This window comes from Ovis canadensis, chromosome 20 (genome assembly GCF_042477335.2).
Source record: "Ovis canadensis isolate MfBH-ARS-UI-01 breed Bighorn chromosome 20, ARS-UI_OviCan_v2, whole genome shotgun sequence".
NCBI classification, from domain to species: domain Eukaryota; kingdom Metazoa; phylum Chordata; class Mammalia; order Artiodactyla; family Bovidae; genus Ovis; species Ovis canadensis.
In genome coordinates, this window is record NC_091264.1 from 25,076,338 (window position 1) to 25,092,734 (window position 16,397).

Below are 16,397 nucleotides of genomic sequence, written 5' to 3' on the forward strand. Positions count from 1 at the left end.
GATGACACTGTGCAGCATTGGAGAACATCGAATAAATGTCAGCTGGGAACAGAAGGCAGGGATGAAGCCCCACATGGTATGTGAGGGAACCATGAACAGCTTAGCATCGCTGGAGTATAAAGTGCAAGGGGGAAGGTGGGAGGTAGTTTGCTCCACAAATGCTGATCGGGCCCTTTCTTTATGCAGGCACTGTGTTTGGTGCTGGGGGGTATAGCAGGGAGCTTAGAGCTTCTAAGGAACTTGAACTTGAGCTTTCCAACATTTTACTTCCTTGGACTTCCCTGGTGACTCAGTGGTAAAGAATCCACCTACCAATGCAGGGGACTCAGGTTCGATCCCTGGTCCAGGAAGATTCCACATGCCTCAGAGAAACTAAGCTCGTGCCACAGCTACTGACCCCACGAGCCCTAGAGCCCATGCTTCACAACAGAGAAGCCCCTGCAATGAGAGGCCCTCGCACCGCAGCTGGAGAGAAGCCTCTGCTCGCCACAACTAGAGTAAGCCCGTGCACAGCATTGAAGACCCAGCACAGCCCAAGACACGAAAACACTTTTGTCTCCTACTAAAATAACTTTTTGAAATTATCCCTGTGCAACACATTCAACAAACTAGAAATAGAACTTCCTCAACCTGATAAAGGCTGAGGAAAACACCCTCAGCATATTTAATGATGAAAGACTGAAAACTTTCTCCCTAAGATCAGGAACAAGAAAAGGATGTCCACTCTCACCATGGGTATTCAGTCACGTGCTGAAGGTTTTAGCCAGGGTCGCTAGACAAGAAAATTACATAAAAGGCATACAAACTGGAAAGGAAATTGACAATTTAAAAGTGTTACATCACAGTGTTGAATGCCATTCAACGGAATTTAAATACAATAGCAATTTGATGCCCATCGTCATACACTTTTATATGTAAAAAAGTAAAATCATTTTGTTAATTATAAGAAATTTTACATTACCTCCTTTTCTCCTCGAACTTGTATTTCTATTTCATTTTACTCTCACAGAAGTTCATCCTCAGGTAATACAATTTTATGCTTAAAAGTCTTGTATTGAGACTTCCCTGGTGGTCTTGTGGCTAAGACGCCACGTTCCCAATGCAGGGCCCTGAGTCCAATCCTTGGTAAAGGAACTAGATCCACGTGCTGCAACTAAAAGTTTAAATATCACAACCAAAAAGAAAAAAAGATCCTGGATGCCGCAGCAAAGATTCAAATACCACAACTAAGACCTGGCAAAGTCAAATAAATTTTAAGAAAAAGTCTTGCTCATCCTGTCATCCCTCACCACATAAATGTGCATTAACATTTTAATTTAGTTTGCAAAGACATTTCCTAAGATCATGGTCCTCTAAAAACTCTCTTACCTATCATTATGAATATCACTGCATGATGAATCAAAATAACATACAGGGTCATTTTGTGATAGATTAAATTTTGTTGCAAATATACATCAGACGTTTCTTAATGAGGCCTGCATCATTCTATTCATTTTTTTTGGTAATGGGTGAGAAAACTTGGTCACATAAAATAAAAATTTTTATATATGGGAATAGAAAGGGTTTGGCACAGCAATATAGTTTAAAACATTTCCTTCCAAATGTGCCAAAAATCACATGGTAATCATCAAAATTTATATTCATGGCCATCAACAGACAATTCCAAGAGGTCCTTATTCAATTTTGTTGAAAGCAGGTAATTGGAAACCATCTGACTTGCAAAAAGATGTGTTATCCAGTCGTTAAAGTTATTTACTGTCTCAATCCAAACGGCAGTATTTCAACGTATTCCTTCGTTTGGACCCTTGAGAGGTTTATACACCCTCAGCCAGTGTACCTGAGCATTTTTTGGCAGAGGGAGAGGGCTTTTTGTTTGATTGCCTCACTGCTCCTTGGAATGACAAGTGACTTTTGTTCACTGCTGTATCTCCAGGACCTAAAAGAAAAGTGTCAGATACATAGTAGGTGCTCAGTAAATTATCTTCAGGAATGTTATGAAAAAAATATCTTTTGATATAGTTCATGGACTTCTCACGGAAAGAGTACTAGAGCGGTGTGCCATTCCCTCCTCTAGTAATCATGTAGGGATGTGAGCATTGGACCATAAAGAAAGTCGAGCGCCGAAGAGTTAATGTTTTTGAACTGTGATGCTGGAGAAGACTCTTGAGAGTCCTTGAATAGCAAGGAGATCAAACCAGTTAATCCTAAAGGAAATCAAGCCTGAATATGCATTAGAAGGACTGATGCTGAAGCTGAAGCTTCAATACTTGGGCCACCTGATGCGAACCGCTGACTTACTGGAAAAGACCCTGATGCTGGGAAAGATTGAGGGTGGGAGAAGAGGGTGACAGAGGGCAAGATGGTTGGATGGCGTCACCGATTCAATGGACATGAGTTTGAGCGAGCTCTGGGAAAGTGTGACGGACAGGGAGGCCTGGCGTGCTGCAGTTCATGGGGTCTCAAAGAGCTGGACTTGACTTGGTGACTGAACAACAACAACAACATGGAAGAATGTAAAAACCATGGGTGTCTGGGTGTGCGTATGGTGGGCTGGGTGGGGGTGAGTGCGGACAGGGAGAAGAGGCAGAGACACAGAGGCACTCAGTGTACTGATGTGCATTTTTCAGTTTAAGGCATCAGGAAGCCACCTTTCCCCAGATGGAAGCAGCACTGAGTAAAGAGAAAGCCTGGGAATTCCTCAGCGATTCAGGGGTTGGGACTTGGTGCCCTCATGTCAGAGGCCCGGGTTTAATCCCTGGTGGGGGAACTAAGATCTTAAAAGCCAAACGATGCAACAACAACAGCAACAACAGACACACCTCATCTCTGGTATCTCACTTGGGGTTGAATTTCAGCTTTGACATTGACTAGCTATGACTTTGGGCAAACTCTTGGTCTTAGAGTCTTACCCTGGATAAAAAGAGTAACTGTTCCGCCCAAGGAGAGGCTTTGGAGGAAATGACAGTTAAATATGGTATTACCGTCAAGTACCTGCAGCACTCCATCCACTCAGTCAACAGGCGTCTTCCTTCATTTGGACTTATTCTGAAGCTTCACTGCCGCAGATGTTAAGCAGTAGGCAAGATGCTAGAGTTGAGGCTTCAGCTGGAGTCCAGGGCAGGGGGACTCCTGTGCTCAGTTTCCTCATCTAGGAAACAGGGGTCCTAACAGCCCTGCCTCATAGGGTTGTTGTGCAGAATAATGTGTTAACTTTTGCAGCGTGCTTAGAACAGAACCTGACGCGCAATAAAGAGTTAATAAATGAGTGCTACCTGGGAGAGAAGGTGCACCCTGATCATAGAGTGGAAGAGTGGGGACCGTCTGAGTTGCCCTGTCTTTATTTTTTTGATATTTTATTTGGCCACACTGGGTCTTCATTGTGGCATTTGGGATCTTAATTGTGGGATGCGAACTCTTAGTTCCGGCATGAGGGGGTCTATTTCTGTGATCAGGGATCGAACCCAGGCCCCCTGCATTGAGAGTCTGGAGCCTTAGCCACTGGACCACCAGGCAAGTCCCTCCCACGTACTGTTAATCAGAATGTTTCAGAGTCGGGTTCTATGGAGGAATGAACACCAGTGGGGCGAGTTTCAGTGAGTATAGCAGGTTAAGGGCACCATGCGTATCTGTGGCCATAAGAACAGCGTACTTCCTTCAAGGCTCCCACCGCTCCAAAGCCCTGCCTGCTATTGGTCACAATCTTATAATCAATGGGTAAAGTGGGGGAAAGATGGAATAACTTCCAGTCCAGGTGTCAGAATCTCTTCAGCCATGAAAGAGGAAGCTGTAGTAAAAATGTGGGCCTGAGCTCCAACAGATGCCTGCCTGTCAAAGAGAAAAATATCAGTATAGGAGACACTTCTCAGCCACAGAGCAGTCCCTGAAGAGGAAATGTTGCCTTACAATAGGGATTAAGCCCTTCAAAGAGTTCTTCAAGGAGAAACCAAAATTGTGCCACTGAAACTCCTCAGGTTGTTGAAATAAGCATTGAAATGGATAATAATTCATGCATCACACCAGGAACAAGACTTGCAAGAGGAGATTTCTGCTACTGGCATGCTCCACAGGATATGTTCTGCAGAAAGCTTGGTGGAGGGAATTTCCTGGTGTCCAGTGGTTGGGACTCAGTGCTCTCGCGGCCAGGGCCTGGGGTCAGTCCTTGGTTGGTGAACTAAGATCCCACAATTCTCATGGCAAAAAGAAATGAAAAGGTTTGGTGGTACTCAAAGTGGACTTCAAAGGAGAGAGGGGCGAAATGGCATAAGCTCTGTACGTGATATGAACATCACTTCCAGCAGCACTATAGAAAGTCACTCTGAGACAGAAGTTGCAGGATACTGTGGGCTGGGGTTTTCCCATGAAAGCTTACTAACAGTCGAATCTCCTCTTTTCTAATAGAAGAAAAACACACTTTTCTAGAGTAATGCTTGAGAAATGTCCTTTTCCTGCTGGCTCAGGTTAAACCCCCAAATGGACTTTGAGTAAACAACACATTCCTGGAACTTCCCTGGTGGTCCAGTGACTAAGACTCTGGGCTCCCAATGCAGGGGGTCCAGGTTAGACCCCTGTTTGGGGAACTAGATCCCACATGCTGCAGCTAAGACCCAGTGCAGCCAAATAAATAATTTAAAAATAAAAAACCCAGCATATTCCTGTGAGCCCACATTCAGCATTTTTTGATACATTTGCTCCATCCTTGGCTTCTACAGAAGATAAAGAGGATAAGCTTAGAGAGAGAAGGCAGCTTAGTATTGAAAAAGAGGTTGATCCCCTTCTCAATGCACAAATACATGCATTTTAAGACCTTTCACAGGTTAATTTGTTATATAAATGGGACCCAAAGTCAGCTCCTGGAATGACTGAAGTAAATCAGAATGATTCTGCAATTTCACAAGCTAATTGTGACTCAGAAGAGGATACAACCACCCAGTGTTTACAGACACGTAGGCAGAGGCAACGTCAGGTATTAGTATCTGGAGACAGCCATGCCCATGTTTGCAGTCAAGGAGCTTGGGATATACAGAGTTGATTACACCAATAAACAGGCTGATTATTTACACTGCTCTCATGCTTGATTTGCTTCAGATTACAGGCAGTCCCTGTCACTAGTGAGTGATGGACCATTTCGAAGCAGAAGCTGTTCTTGAAGAGAAACCGAAGGCCTGTTTGTGCTCAGGGGCTCAATGAAGAGTTCTCTTCTCTGTGAGCCTCCATCGTGACAATACATCCCTGCCTGCTTGAACTGAACAGTGGAATCCCAACTTTAGTTTTAATGCTCACGACCCTTACATAATTCACTGTAACAGGACTTTTGATGAAGATCCCAGTTCTCGCATGGTTTTTGAACCGTTGCTTACTATATCAGCAAATAGGACATTTGCTTTAAGGCTGCAACGTATGTGCTGTGCATTCATCTGCAGGTGCCCCACAAATCATGGAACTGCTGGGCTCCCTTTACTTCCCTCAGTGTTACAGGGTTTTTATTTACTTACTTATTTATATTTATGTTTATTTGGCTGAGGCAGGTCTTAGTTGCAACATGTGGGACCTTCAGTCTTCGTTGTGGCATGCAGGATCTTTAGTTGTGGCATGTGGGATCTAGTTTCCTGACCAGGTGCTCTGTATTAGGAGTGCAGAGTCTTAGCCAGTGGACCACTAGGAAAGTCCCCTACAGGGTTTTTTTTTTTTAAGTGTTATTATAAACAAAGAGTTCGCTGGCTAGAATGACAAACAGTCAAGGCCAAGTAAACTCTCTCATCCCCAAAGGGCATTACTTAGATCTACTTTTATGAGCATCGAACAGCACAGCTACATAAGCACACATAGCCGTGTTAGGCTCTTTTGTACAGTAAGTGAGCTTAGTGTTAGCACCTCTTGGACGTGATTGGCGTTACTTAGATAAACGTGGTGCTTATGGAGACGACAGAGGATAGAGCTCAGGTGTTCAGGAAGGCTTCGCTTAACAGTTTTTACTTTCATGCATTGGAGAAGGAAATGGCAACCCACTCCAGTGTTCTTGCCTGGAGAATCCCAGGGACGGGAAAGCCTGGTGGGCTGCCGTCTATGGGGTCACACAGAGTCGGACACGACTGAAGCGACTTAGCAGCAGCAGCAGCAGCAGCAGCAGCAGCAGCAGCAGTTTTTAATAGGCTTCCCAGGTGGCACTAGTAGTAAAGAACCTGCCTGCCAATGCAGGGGACTCAAGAGACCTGGGATCAATCCCTGGGTCAGGAAGATCCTCTGGAGGAGGGCATGGCAACCTCCTCCAGTACTCTTGCCTGGGGAATCCCATGGACAGAGGAACCTGGCGGGCTATATAGTCCATAGGGTCACAAAGAGTTGAACACAACTGAAGCGATTTAGCACGCATGCATGCAAGTTTTTAATGGCTGCTCTGGGGCATTTGCTATGAGAATTCCATTCTTACTGAAGAACAAATTACTAACACTGGATGAATATTACAACAGTGTGACTAATGTTTGAAATTTTTCTAAGAATTTTTCTATAAACTTTCAAAAGTAGCAATGTTTGTAGTTACTATAAATCAAGCTTTGGAAGCCCCCCAAAATAAAGACTGCCTTCCTTTTAGAAAAAAAAAGGCTAATTTCTGGCACAAGGGCACAGTGCATTTAAGTGTTGCTGTAGTTTACTCAGTCTGCTAGTTGCTTTCATAAAAGTTACTGTTAAGTAAACCAGATTTCTGTCAACTCCGTAGTGTTTCCTTAAATTTATGACATTGAAGACAGGATACTGGAAACAAACTTGTGGGCCTGGAGCTGCCTAGAGGGCTGAGGCCAGGTGGGAGCATCCGGCGGAGTTCCAGGTTGTTTATCTTAGTTCTTGAGAACTAAGTCATTGAGAACTCAATGCATGCTGGGATGAGGGTATTTTAGATTTAATCAGAGCACCCATGAATTTGGTAAAGTTTTAGAGTTCTATAACTTTGGGAGGGAAGAATTCCTTTATTATATGACAACTCCATGTTTTCTAGCAAAGCAAAAGAAACTCTCTAGAATGTTCACAGGATTGAAAGTACAGGAGAATTTCTTCCTCTCTCAGTTCAGTTCAGTTCAGTGACTCAGTCATGTCCGACTCTTTACGACCCCACAGACTGCAGCACGCCAGGCCTTCCTGTCCATCACCAACTCCCAGAGTTTACTCAAACTCATGTCCATTGAGTCGGTGATGCCATCCAACCATCTCGTCCTCTGTTGTCCCCTTCTCCTCCCACCTTCAATCTTTCCCTGCATCAGGGTATTTTCCAATGAGTCAGCTCTTCGCATCAGGTGGCCAAAGTATTGGAGCTTCAGCTTCAGCATCAGTCCTTCCAATGAATATTCAGGACTGATTTCCTTTAGGATGGACTGGTTGGATCTCCTTGCAGTCCAAGGGACTCTCAAGAGTCTTTACCAACACCACAGTTCAAAAGCACAGTTCAAAAATTTTTCTCCTCTACTCCCTGCTTTTCTGTATTTTATAGATTTTCATTAAAGAGTATTACTCTTATAATGAAAAACTGTATTTTGAGGACTTCCCTGGAGGTCCAGTGGTTAGGATTCCACGTTTCCATCACTGGGGCCAGGGTTCATTCCCTGGGTGGGAATTAAGAGCCTGCATGTTGTCTGATGCAGCCAGAGAAAAACACAAAAAGCTGTATTTCGCAAAGAGTCGAACACAATTGAGTGACTTTCACTTTCACTTCAAAACTATATCACAAGCTCAAAAACGTCTCCATCGGCAGATTTTTAAGATAAGACAAAACTAATTCAAGCATGAGGCTCCTTTGATTTTGTTAAGTCCAATATTCAGAGCAGTATTCAGAGAGTTTTTAGAAAGACTTTGTCTCAATTTGGGGGAATAATTTAGCCCTATACAAATGACGCTCTAGTCTCACCTAACAATGCATACAAGTCATACCTGAAGTGATCAAACTGTTTCCCAGAACAAAACTCAGATTTTTCTTGGTGTCCACCCCAGCCGGACACTTGCTCCACAGCAGATGTAGCGCCCCTGCTCATCCTTGGCCCATCGAGAACCTCGGGTTTATCCCACTTAGTCTCAATTGAGCCCAGCTCAGGTGTCATTTCTTCACAGCAGTTTTCTCTGACTCATTTTCTTTCTAACCCTTCCTGTCATCTATATTTCCATACTTCTCATTATCATCATCGTTTCATTTAGGAGGCATGATCCTCCCTCCCTACACGGCCTATTTGTAAGCCTAGGAGCTTCTTGAGGGGAGACATCATATTTTATTCATTCTTTTATCCTCATGCTTCTCATAGTGTGGTGGTTTAAAAATGGCCATAAATTATTTCCCCTACAAGGAGTGGAGAATATGGGACTTCCCTGGCAGTCCAGTGGTTAAGACTTTGACTTCCAATGAGGTGTGGATTTGATCCCTGGTTGAGGAGCTAGGATCCCACATGCCTTTCAGCCAAAAAACCAAAACATAAAACAGAAGTGATATTGTAATAAAGACTTGTTAAAAAATTAGTAGCGTGTATTTGCCCTCACACTGAATCAAGGCTGGCCTTGTCACTTTACTTTGATTAGCAGAACGAGGCAGATGACACGCTGCCTTGAGCCACCGTGTGAAGTCCAGGTACCCTTCTGGAGAAATCTTGCAGAGAGAGAGATCACTGCCTGGCCAGTCTCCAGCTCTTACCGCCATCTCAGCAGAGACACCACGACTTGTGAGCAAGGCCATCTGCAATTTCTAGCCCCAGGCGGATCTCTAGATGACAACAGCCTCATGAATGGGCCCAGGTAAACCCAACCCAGCTTGCAGGACTGTGAGCAAATATATGACTATTGTTTAAGCCACTAAATTTCGGGTCCATTGTTATGCGTAATAGGTTGTGGAAACATGGAGTATTTGGGATACAGTGAGTCTTCCAATAAGTATGTGTTTAATTAAATTTAATTGTAGGAGCCTGGCTGGGTAAAATTAGCCTAGATGACCCTCATGGTCCTTTTTAGCGCTAAGATTCTATCATCTCAAGATTATTATGCCACCATGGATTATGGATTTTGCCATTACTTCCTGTATTTCTAGTGATAAATGAGCATTGAATCTAGATGCATTAAGTCCTTGGGCATGTTAGTCCATTTGGGCTGCTATAACAAAATACAATAGAATGAGTGGCTTATAAATAACAGAAATTTATTTCCCTCAGTTTTGGAGGCTGGAAAGTCCAAGATCAAAGTGCTGGCAGGTTAGGTGTCTGGTGGGAACCCACTTCCTAGCTCATAGATGGCTGTTTCCTTGCTGTGTTCTCATATAGTGGGAGGAGGGATCTCTCTGAGGCCTCTTATATAAGGCCAGTAATCCCATAAATAATTATAAGGGTGACCTAATTACCTCCCAAAGGCCCCATCTCCTAACACCATTATCTTGGGGATTAGGATTTCAACATATGAATTTGGGACAACACATTTAGATCATAGCATTCCATCTCTGGCTCCCCAAACTTCATGACCTCACATAGCAGCAACTCAAAGGTCTAAGTGCAAAGTCTCATCTAAACATCATCTAAATAAGATATGGGTAAGATCAAGTTACAATCCATTGGGCTTTGTGATGTTTAATGGATTTAAAGACAGCTACCTAGGGCCACCTATTTTGACCAATTTTTTTTCCAAACCTACTTTCCTACAGTTCTATTGATTTCACCTAGTTTTTAATATGTGTTAATATAAATCATACCCCTATAATCCATTTACTGTAGAACATAGCCACTTTGAGGTCTTTTTTTTTTTCAGTGAAAGTGAAAAAAGTCACTCAGTCGTGTCCAACTCTTTGCGACCCCATAGACTATGCAGTCTATGGAATTCTCCAGGCCAGAATACTGGTGTGGGTAGTCTTTCCCTTCTCCAGGGGATCTTCCCAACCCAGGGATCGAACTGGGGTCTCCTGCATTGCAGGCAGATTCTTTATCAACTGAGCCATCAGGGATTTGTGCTAAAATAATTATACTGTCAGATCTGGCCTATACTAGTTTTTTTTAGCTTTAGAATTTTTCTCCAATTTCCCATGAGAGATATAGAATCTGCAATGATGACCATGCAATGAAAAGTGAGCCAACCAATCCAAACCATGGCATTTTGTAAAGTCTGAAATGTCAGAATTTCAGGTCACCTGCATTTTGGAAGAAGACTCAGCCTTTGAATTGTTGCTCACTTTATTCTTTCTTTAATGCTGAACTATTTACAATCAGTTGACCATTTTTATTCTTATTTTGGGTGGGGATGGATGCTCTGGGTTTATAGATAATGTTCTTTGAAGATAGACTGTAGTCCAAGCATCAGGTTGGTCTTTCTGAGGTCATGCATTAAAGTCAATTTTTAGCTATGTTGCAGTTATAACAGAAAGGACCAAAGTCTAAACTCTACCAGTGTCAGAAGCCATTGGTTCTATGTTGAAAGACCTTCCTCTGATGGAAATGTGGGCATGAAAGGGAGCTGGAATGAGAGGGCAGCCATTCACAGAAACTGGGCTCTCCATGCACTTCCTAGTCTCCTGTTTTAAATGTGAAATGTTTTCTTGGTTTTGAAACGTTTCTGTGCCTGTTCCTGCCACAGTTCAATGTTCCTGACAGTTCATTCCTGGTCTGACCCAGTTTCTGGTTGAACCCTTGGGGCCATGGTAATCACCGTGAGGCTCCACCTGTGGGTGTCCCTGAGTGCCCAGCTTCTGTACTTGCCCAAGGTCACCACTCTTGGTCACCCATCTGCTTCTGCTTTCCTAGCAGTCATTGGGCCCTGCTTTAAGTCTCTTTCTTGTCCATCAGATGCAAGGTCACATGCCATCACCATAGGAAGAGCTTCTTTGACACCCAAGATAGGTCCAGGTCCTCCTGATGTTATGCCCTCTGGGTTTCTGGCATTTTACCTTCAAGGTACTTATCACAATTTATTTTTGTCATCTATCCTGCTTGTTTTGTGTCTTCAGCACTTCAGATGATGGGTGGCACATAGTAGGAGTTCAGTAAATGTGCTGAGTAAACAGGAACAAACAAAGCTTGTGACTTGGGCTCCCACCTCTTTTAAGGTTGTCTATGATTGTGTATGACCTTGGGCTAGTTACAAAACTTATGTCTCGCTTTATACATGTGTCAAGTAGGGAGGGATATTACTATTTTACTTACCCCACAGTTTGAGGTGCAGTAAATGTCTGCAGAATGAGTAAATGCACCTGCTAGCTCTGTGATAAGAGACACACTTTAACAAGTATTTCTTTCATCTAACAGGTGAGAGAAGTTGATTTTCTAAGCAAGGGGAATCTTATTTACTGAGTGGGAAATAAAATTCAGTATTCCATATGCCTTTGCCTAGGAGATTCTATTTCTCTTCAGGTTGTACCTTAATACTAGAATTTTTTAATGGAGGAGGGGAAATTTTCTTTAATGAATTTGGACCAAACTAGTGACTTGATTGACTTTCCCCATTCCTAAGGAGTTTATGTCTGTCACAGATTTTAACTAAATTTGGCCCACTGACAGTACAGATTCTAGGTTGCCTGTATCTTAAAAACCTGTAAGAAAGAAGTAATGGTGAAGGTGATCTGAAGACCACGGGGAGTTGTATAGAGCTAACATTCACATCAGGTGGTCCAGTTTATTGGCCTTCTGAAACTGTCAAGATCCTGACCTTGGAGTGACGGCAAAACTGCTTTCAGCTTAACAGTTCTTTGTACCACAGACCTTCACAGGCTGGCCTAACTTAACCTATTTTCCCCAGTACAGTGGAGATAGTAGAGTGTCAGTCTCTCAGTCGTGTCCGATTCTCTGTCTGTGGAATTCTCCAGCAAGAATCCTGGAGTGGATGGCCATTTCTTACTCCAAGGGGTCTTCCCAACCCAGGGATTAGAACCTGAGTCTCCTGCACTGCAGGTGGATTCTTTCCCATCTGAGCCACTAGGGAAGCCACAGTGGAGATCACTTACATATAAAGTACAGATGCTACGCAGTTTTCCTTTTTATTGCTCCTTTCTTCCCCACGTCTACCTACTTCCGGAATTTCTTCCACCTGACATTTTCTTCGGCATACAGAATTCAGAGAAGAGAGAAGATGCAGGAAGGGTCCAGATATAACTAGAGTTATGTATTTTATTTGCGCCTTATCTCTTTGGAGGAAGGGGAACAGAGATGAGGGGGATAAGTTAGAGGTGGTCTGAAAAAAATCTCAAGGGTGAGGGGTATGAAGAAGGAAGTCCTTCAGTGGCACATCTGGTGGTGAGATGAACTGAGCCTGGATAAGGAATTCAGAGATGATTCTTGGTTAGCATTGTGATCTGGGAGTGCAATCCCAGTGCTGAGCAAGGAAGGAGGCCAGCAGGTGGAGGAGTCGCCAAGCAAGTACTGCTAGTTTGTAACTAGCCTGCATCTCCGGACCAAGCGGCCCCCTTTGGGTGGGGAGGACTTGCCAAGGAAATGTGATGCCTTACTCCTAGATCTCCAAGGCATCCTCACTGGTGTCAGCCTTGGATGTATATGGTTTCACATTTTGATGCCTCCTGTCTACCGACTGTGTCCTAGCCTGAGTGTGAGTTGGGGATCTGGGAATTATAGCCCTAAACAGAGACCAGTACTTCTGCCTAGTCGGCTTGTGACTGGCCTCTGGGTCAGGCTCGAGCTCTGTCTCTTGATCCAGCTCAGATTCAGGCTCCAGCTCTGACTCAGGCTCCACCTCACGATCCAGGTCTAGGTCCAGATCCAGCCCATGGTCTTTAGACATCTGTATCGTGGAATACAGATCCAAGTTTGATTCCTCCTCCATCTCTGGATCTGGGAGTAAGGAGAAGGCTGGACTTTTACTTCTGGGGGCTTCTATAAAACTTCTGCTTGTTTTATGTCTTGATTCTTCTTTCTGAAATACACACAGTTAGATGGGTGCATTTAATTTTTGAACAGTCAAGGAATTTCAGAATATAGTAGGACTCAATGGTATCAGAAAGCATGGGTTCCAAAGTAGGAAATATTTCTGGCCTAAATTTGCTTTTCATCTTCTTGGCACCCTCTAGTTTCCCAGTTACTTACTATGCTTCAGGCTCCATTAATCCATAACTTCCAACTTCTCTAGTTTTTCTAAGCCAGCCTGGATTTCATGATCATCCATTTAAACAACAGTGGTCTTGCCAGCATTCCCGAATGTCTTGTCTTCTTGATTTTACTTCTCTTTCCAACCTCCTAATGTATAGTATGTCCCCTACATACACACCTTCACGTTGCGAGCTTGCAAAGACGTGAACGTGCATCTGGTTCCAGCAAGGAACCAGAACCTCTGCCGTCAGTGTCAGGCGTGAGTGGCACTGCAGCTTGCCCTCCATCTCCTATTGCTGGCGACCCTTCAGCTCTACCATCCCTGCCTCTTTTCTCCCACTCCGGTCAGTAACTCTCCTTACCTGTTCATTCAATGCCAGCCCCTGGATGCCAGCTGTTGCCCTGTACTACTGAACTTTTCAAGGTGCTGTATTGTAAGACTTAACATGTTTATTTTTTTGTGTTTGTTTTTATGCGTTATTTGTGTGAAAAGTATTATAAACCTATTACAGTACAGTACTATACAGCCAATTGTGTTAGTTGGGTACCTAGGCTAGCTTTGTTGGACTTATGAACACACTCTTGAAGCAGAACTCATTTGTATGTAGGGGACTTAGTATAATCCCCGGCAGTGCGTGTAAGGCCCTTCATGACCTGGACCCTTGCTATCTTCTTTAGCTTTGCGTCTGTCCATAATCCCTACCTTTTGCTCCAGTCATAAATAGACGGCCAGATCTTTACATCTGCTAGTTTGTCAGTTTTATTATTCACCCTAAGGGTAGGGTAGGGGTATAGCTAAGGGAGATATTTAAAATAGGTATTAATCGGTATGGCGCTGGCAGTAACCGAGCTTGCTGTGAAAGGATTCTCAAGGCCCCTTCTGGGTGGGGTAACCCTTCTTCGGTTGGGAAAGGATCCTGAATGACAAGCAGATGTCATGGCAGTGTGGGAACCTGGGGACCAGGTTGACTGCTCTTTACCAACTGGTAAGGGAACCCTTCAGCATCTCACATTCTGGGACAGCCACACTCAAACCTTCCCTGTGCATTGCTCATCTCTCTCTAATTAGATGTTCCTCCTACCTCCCCCCACTGCCACCCCCGCTGCCTCACATCATCCAACCTTGTCTGTCTCTGAGAAGGTTTCCTGTATGACGGTCTCTGATTCGTCCACACTTAACTCGGAGGACTCTGGCAGCTTCCTTGACAAAGCGAACAGCACAGCATCGTGGAGGGTGAGGAACAGCTGGGCCTTAGTGATGCCAGCGTCAAAGAAATCATTCTTCTCAAGTGACCTGACCACAAAAGCTACAAACCAAACCAGGAACATACACAGGGTCAGATACCTGGGGAGGTGAGGATCCAGGATTCAAAACGCAGCCCTCTGCATGGGAGGAAGGATACTCACAGTGACACCCTGCAATGAGCACCAAGATGTTGGCGTTTTGGAAAGCACAGAACATCTGTGAGGAGAGAGTAAACCAGTGATAGAGGTCTTCACACTCAGGAGAGGACAGGGTCTTTGAATTCACTGAATTTTTGAATCTCTTTGGTCATTCACTTGTCTGGGGTATATGTACCTCATACCCATTCAGCTCTGTAAACATCTGATGAGCAAACTGCAATAGGCCAGGAAATGGCCAAAGTACCAGGAACACAGAAGAGAATCAGATGGTCTCGTGTGGGGTGGGGAGTGAGAGGGAGGGTTGTCTGTGGTCTGAAGTGGGGAAACAGTTCACATAAAGAGACAGTGTTCAAGTGAAGATGGTGCTAGGCTAGCCATGGGCACAGGCATGTCAGGGACACACTGGACAGTCCTCACAAACAACCACAACTTGGTAGTATTGCTTAGTGTTTGCACGTGACTCCCTTCTCTCTGGAATTCACTGGACAGAGGGGGCAAGTCGTGGCCAAGAGATGGTCAAGCGACATAGTTGGGAACGGTATTCAGGGACCCTAAGGGTCATATTCAGAACTGCTCTGCAAACCTGTATTTGAATTTAGTAAAACATCAGATAAAAACTTCAGATTAAGAAACATCAAATACTGACCTCAAGTATACATTTCAGCCCATGCACACACACAAACACACACATACATACACACATACATATGCTCTGGGACTATAAATCGTAATGTTCAACTCAAAACAAGTCACCACGAACCTTAATACTCTTAAGACTTAACAGGTTCTAACCCTGGCGTCTAAGTTGAAGTGTCAAAAGAAACAAAATAGACAGACTCTACTTCTTTCACTACCAGGAAGAAATAAGAAAGTCATTCTTGATCAAATGGTACATTACAAAGTGATCTGGTAAACAGCCATCATAGACAGACTCTAAATGATAAGCAGCGGGAGACTCAAATCTCATGCATGTAGCTGAGGAATTCCCTGGTGATCCAGTGATTAAGAATCCGCCTTGCAATGCAGGGGACATGGGTTTGATCCTTGGTTCAGGAAGGTCCTACACGCTGTGGGGCAACTAAGCCCATGTGCCGCAACTACTGAGCCCAAGCTCCAGAGCCTGTGAGCTGCAACTACTGAAGCCGTGCGCGTAGAGCCCGTCCATGCTCTGCAACGAGAAGAGCCGCTGCAGTGGCTTTTAAGTTCCAGCACTGAGAGTTCTTTGCACTTGTTGAGGCCCTTGCACCTCAATAAAGAGTAGCCCCTGCTCACCACACCTGAAGGAAGCCTAAGCTCAGCAGCGAAGACTCAGTGCGGCCAAAAGTAAACAAATAAATAAAAGGTTTTTTTAAAAAAAGAAGCTTAAATGGAGTAATTATCTCTAATAAGCCCAACCACTGGGATTTTTCTTAGTGAGTGTAAGTTATCAATTATGAAGTGAACAAAGCAATGATTTCCCCCAACAAAGCAGTATAGGGCAAAACAAACAGCACAGTGTCAGGGAGGACAGAGAACTGCTGGGCCTTGGAGATGCTAGCATCAAAGATATCACTCCTCTCAAATGCCCTGACCGAGGAAGCTGCAAACCAAACCGGAAACAAACACAGGGTCAGGCCCCTGGGGAGTAACCTGCAATTTTTCAAAGTGTGAGAGTGCACGCTGAGTCTCTGACAGCTGCAAAGTGAAGGTGCCAGACATGACCTGGGGCAGAGAGTCATCAGCACAGGCCAGGTGTGGAAGGGTCATGCCAAGGACCAGAACATATGGTGCCTCCACAAAAACGAAAGACCAGAGAGAGGGAGGAGAGGATGGCACAGCTACAGGACAGGGGGAAGAGTGATATAAAGTCAGAGGCTTTAAGTTCCAGTGCTGGACAGGTCCCTTCCTGGCTGTGAGCCCAGGACTCTTAGGGGGAAATATGGCTTGTCTCTCAGGGCTGTTGTGAGAACTAAA

General features: G+C 44.3%; 1 protein-coding gene and 1 pseudogene across 33 annotated transcripts in view; one reads left to right on the forward strand and one right to left on the reverse strand.

The window, feature by feature from the left end:
* The first annotated feature begins 3,710 nt into the window (after window positions 1-3,710).
* LOC138425876 (suppressor of cytokine signaling 5-like) lies at window positions 3,711-5,520 on the forward strand (annotated as a pseudogene).
* A 6,569-nt stretch (window positions 5,521-12,089) lies between these two features.
* SLC26A8 (solute carrier family 26 member 8) overlaps window positions 12,090-16,397 on the reverse strand; it is an 83,184-nt gene continuing 78,876 nt past the window's right edge. For 28 of the 33 annotated variants that reach the window (XM_069564194.1, XM_069564203.1, XM_069564186.1 and 25 more), the window contains 3 exons: window positions 14,448-14,502; window positions 14,163-14,347; window positions 12,090-12,867 (listed from right to left, as the gene is read on the reverse strand). In XM_069564194.1, the coding sequence (XP_069420295.1) occupies window positions 12,448-12,867; window positions 14,163-14,347; window positions 14,448-14,502 (660 nt within the window). In that variant the 3' untranslated portion in view covers window positions 12,090-12,447. Of the gene's footprint in view, window positions 12,868-14,162; window positions 14,348-14,385; window positions 14,503-16,397 lie in introns of all 33 variants that reach the window. The other 5 variants (XM_069564191.1, XM_069564187.1, XM_069564216.1 and 2 more) reach the window with 1 other exon arrangement.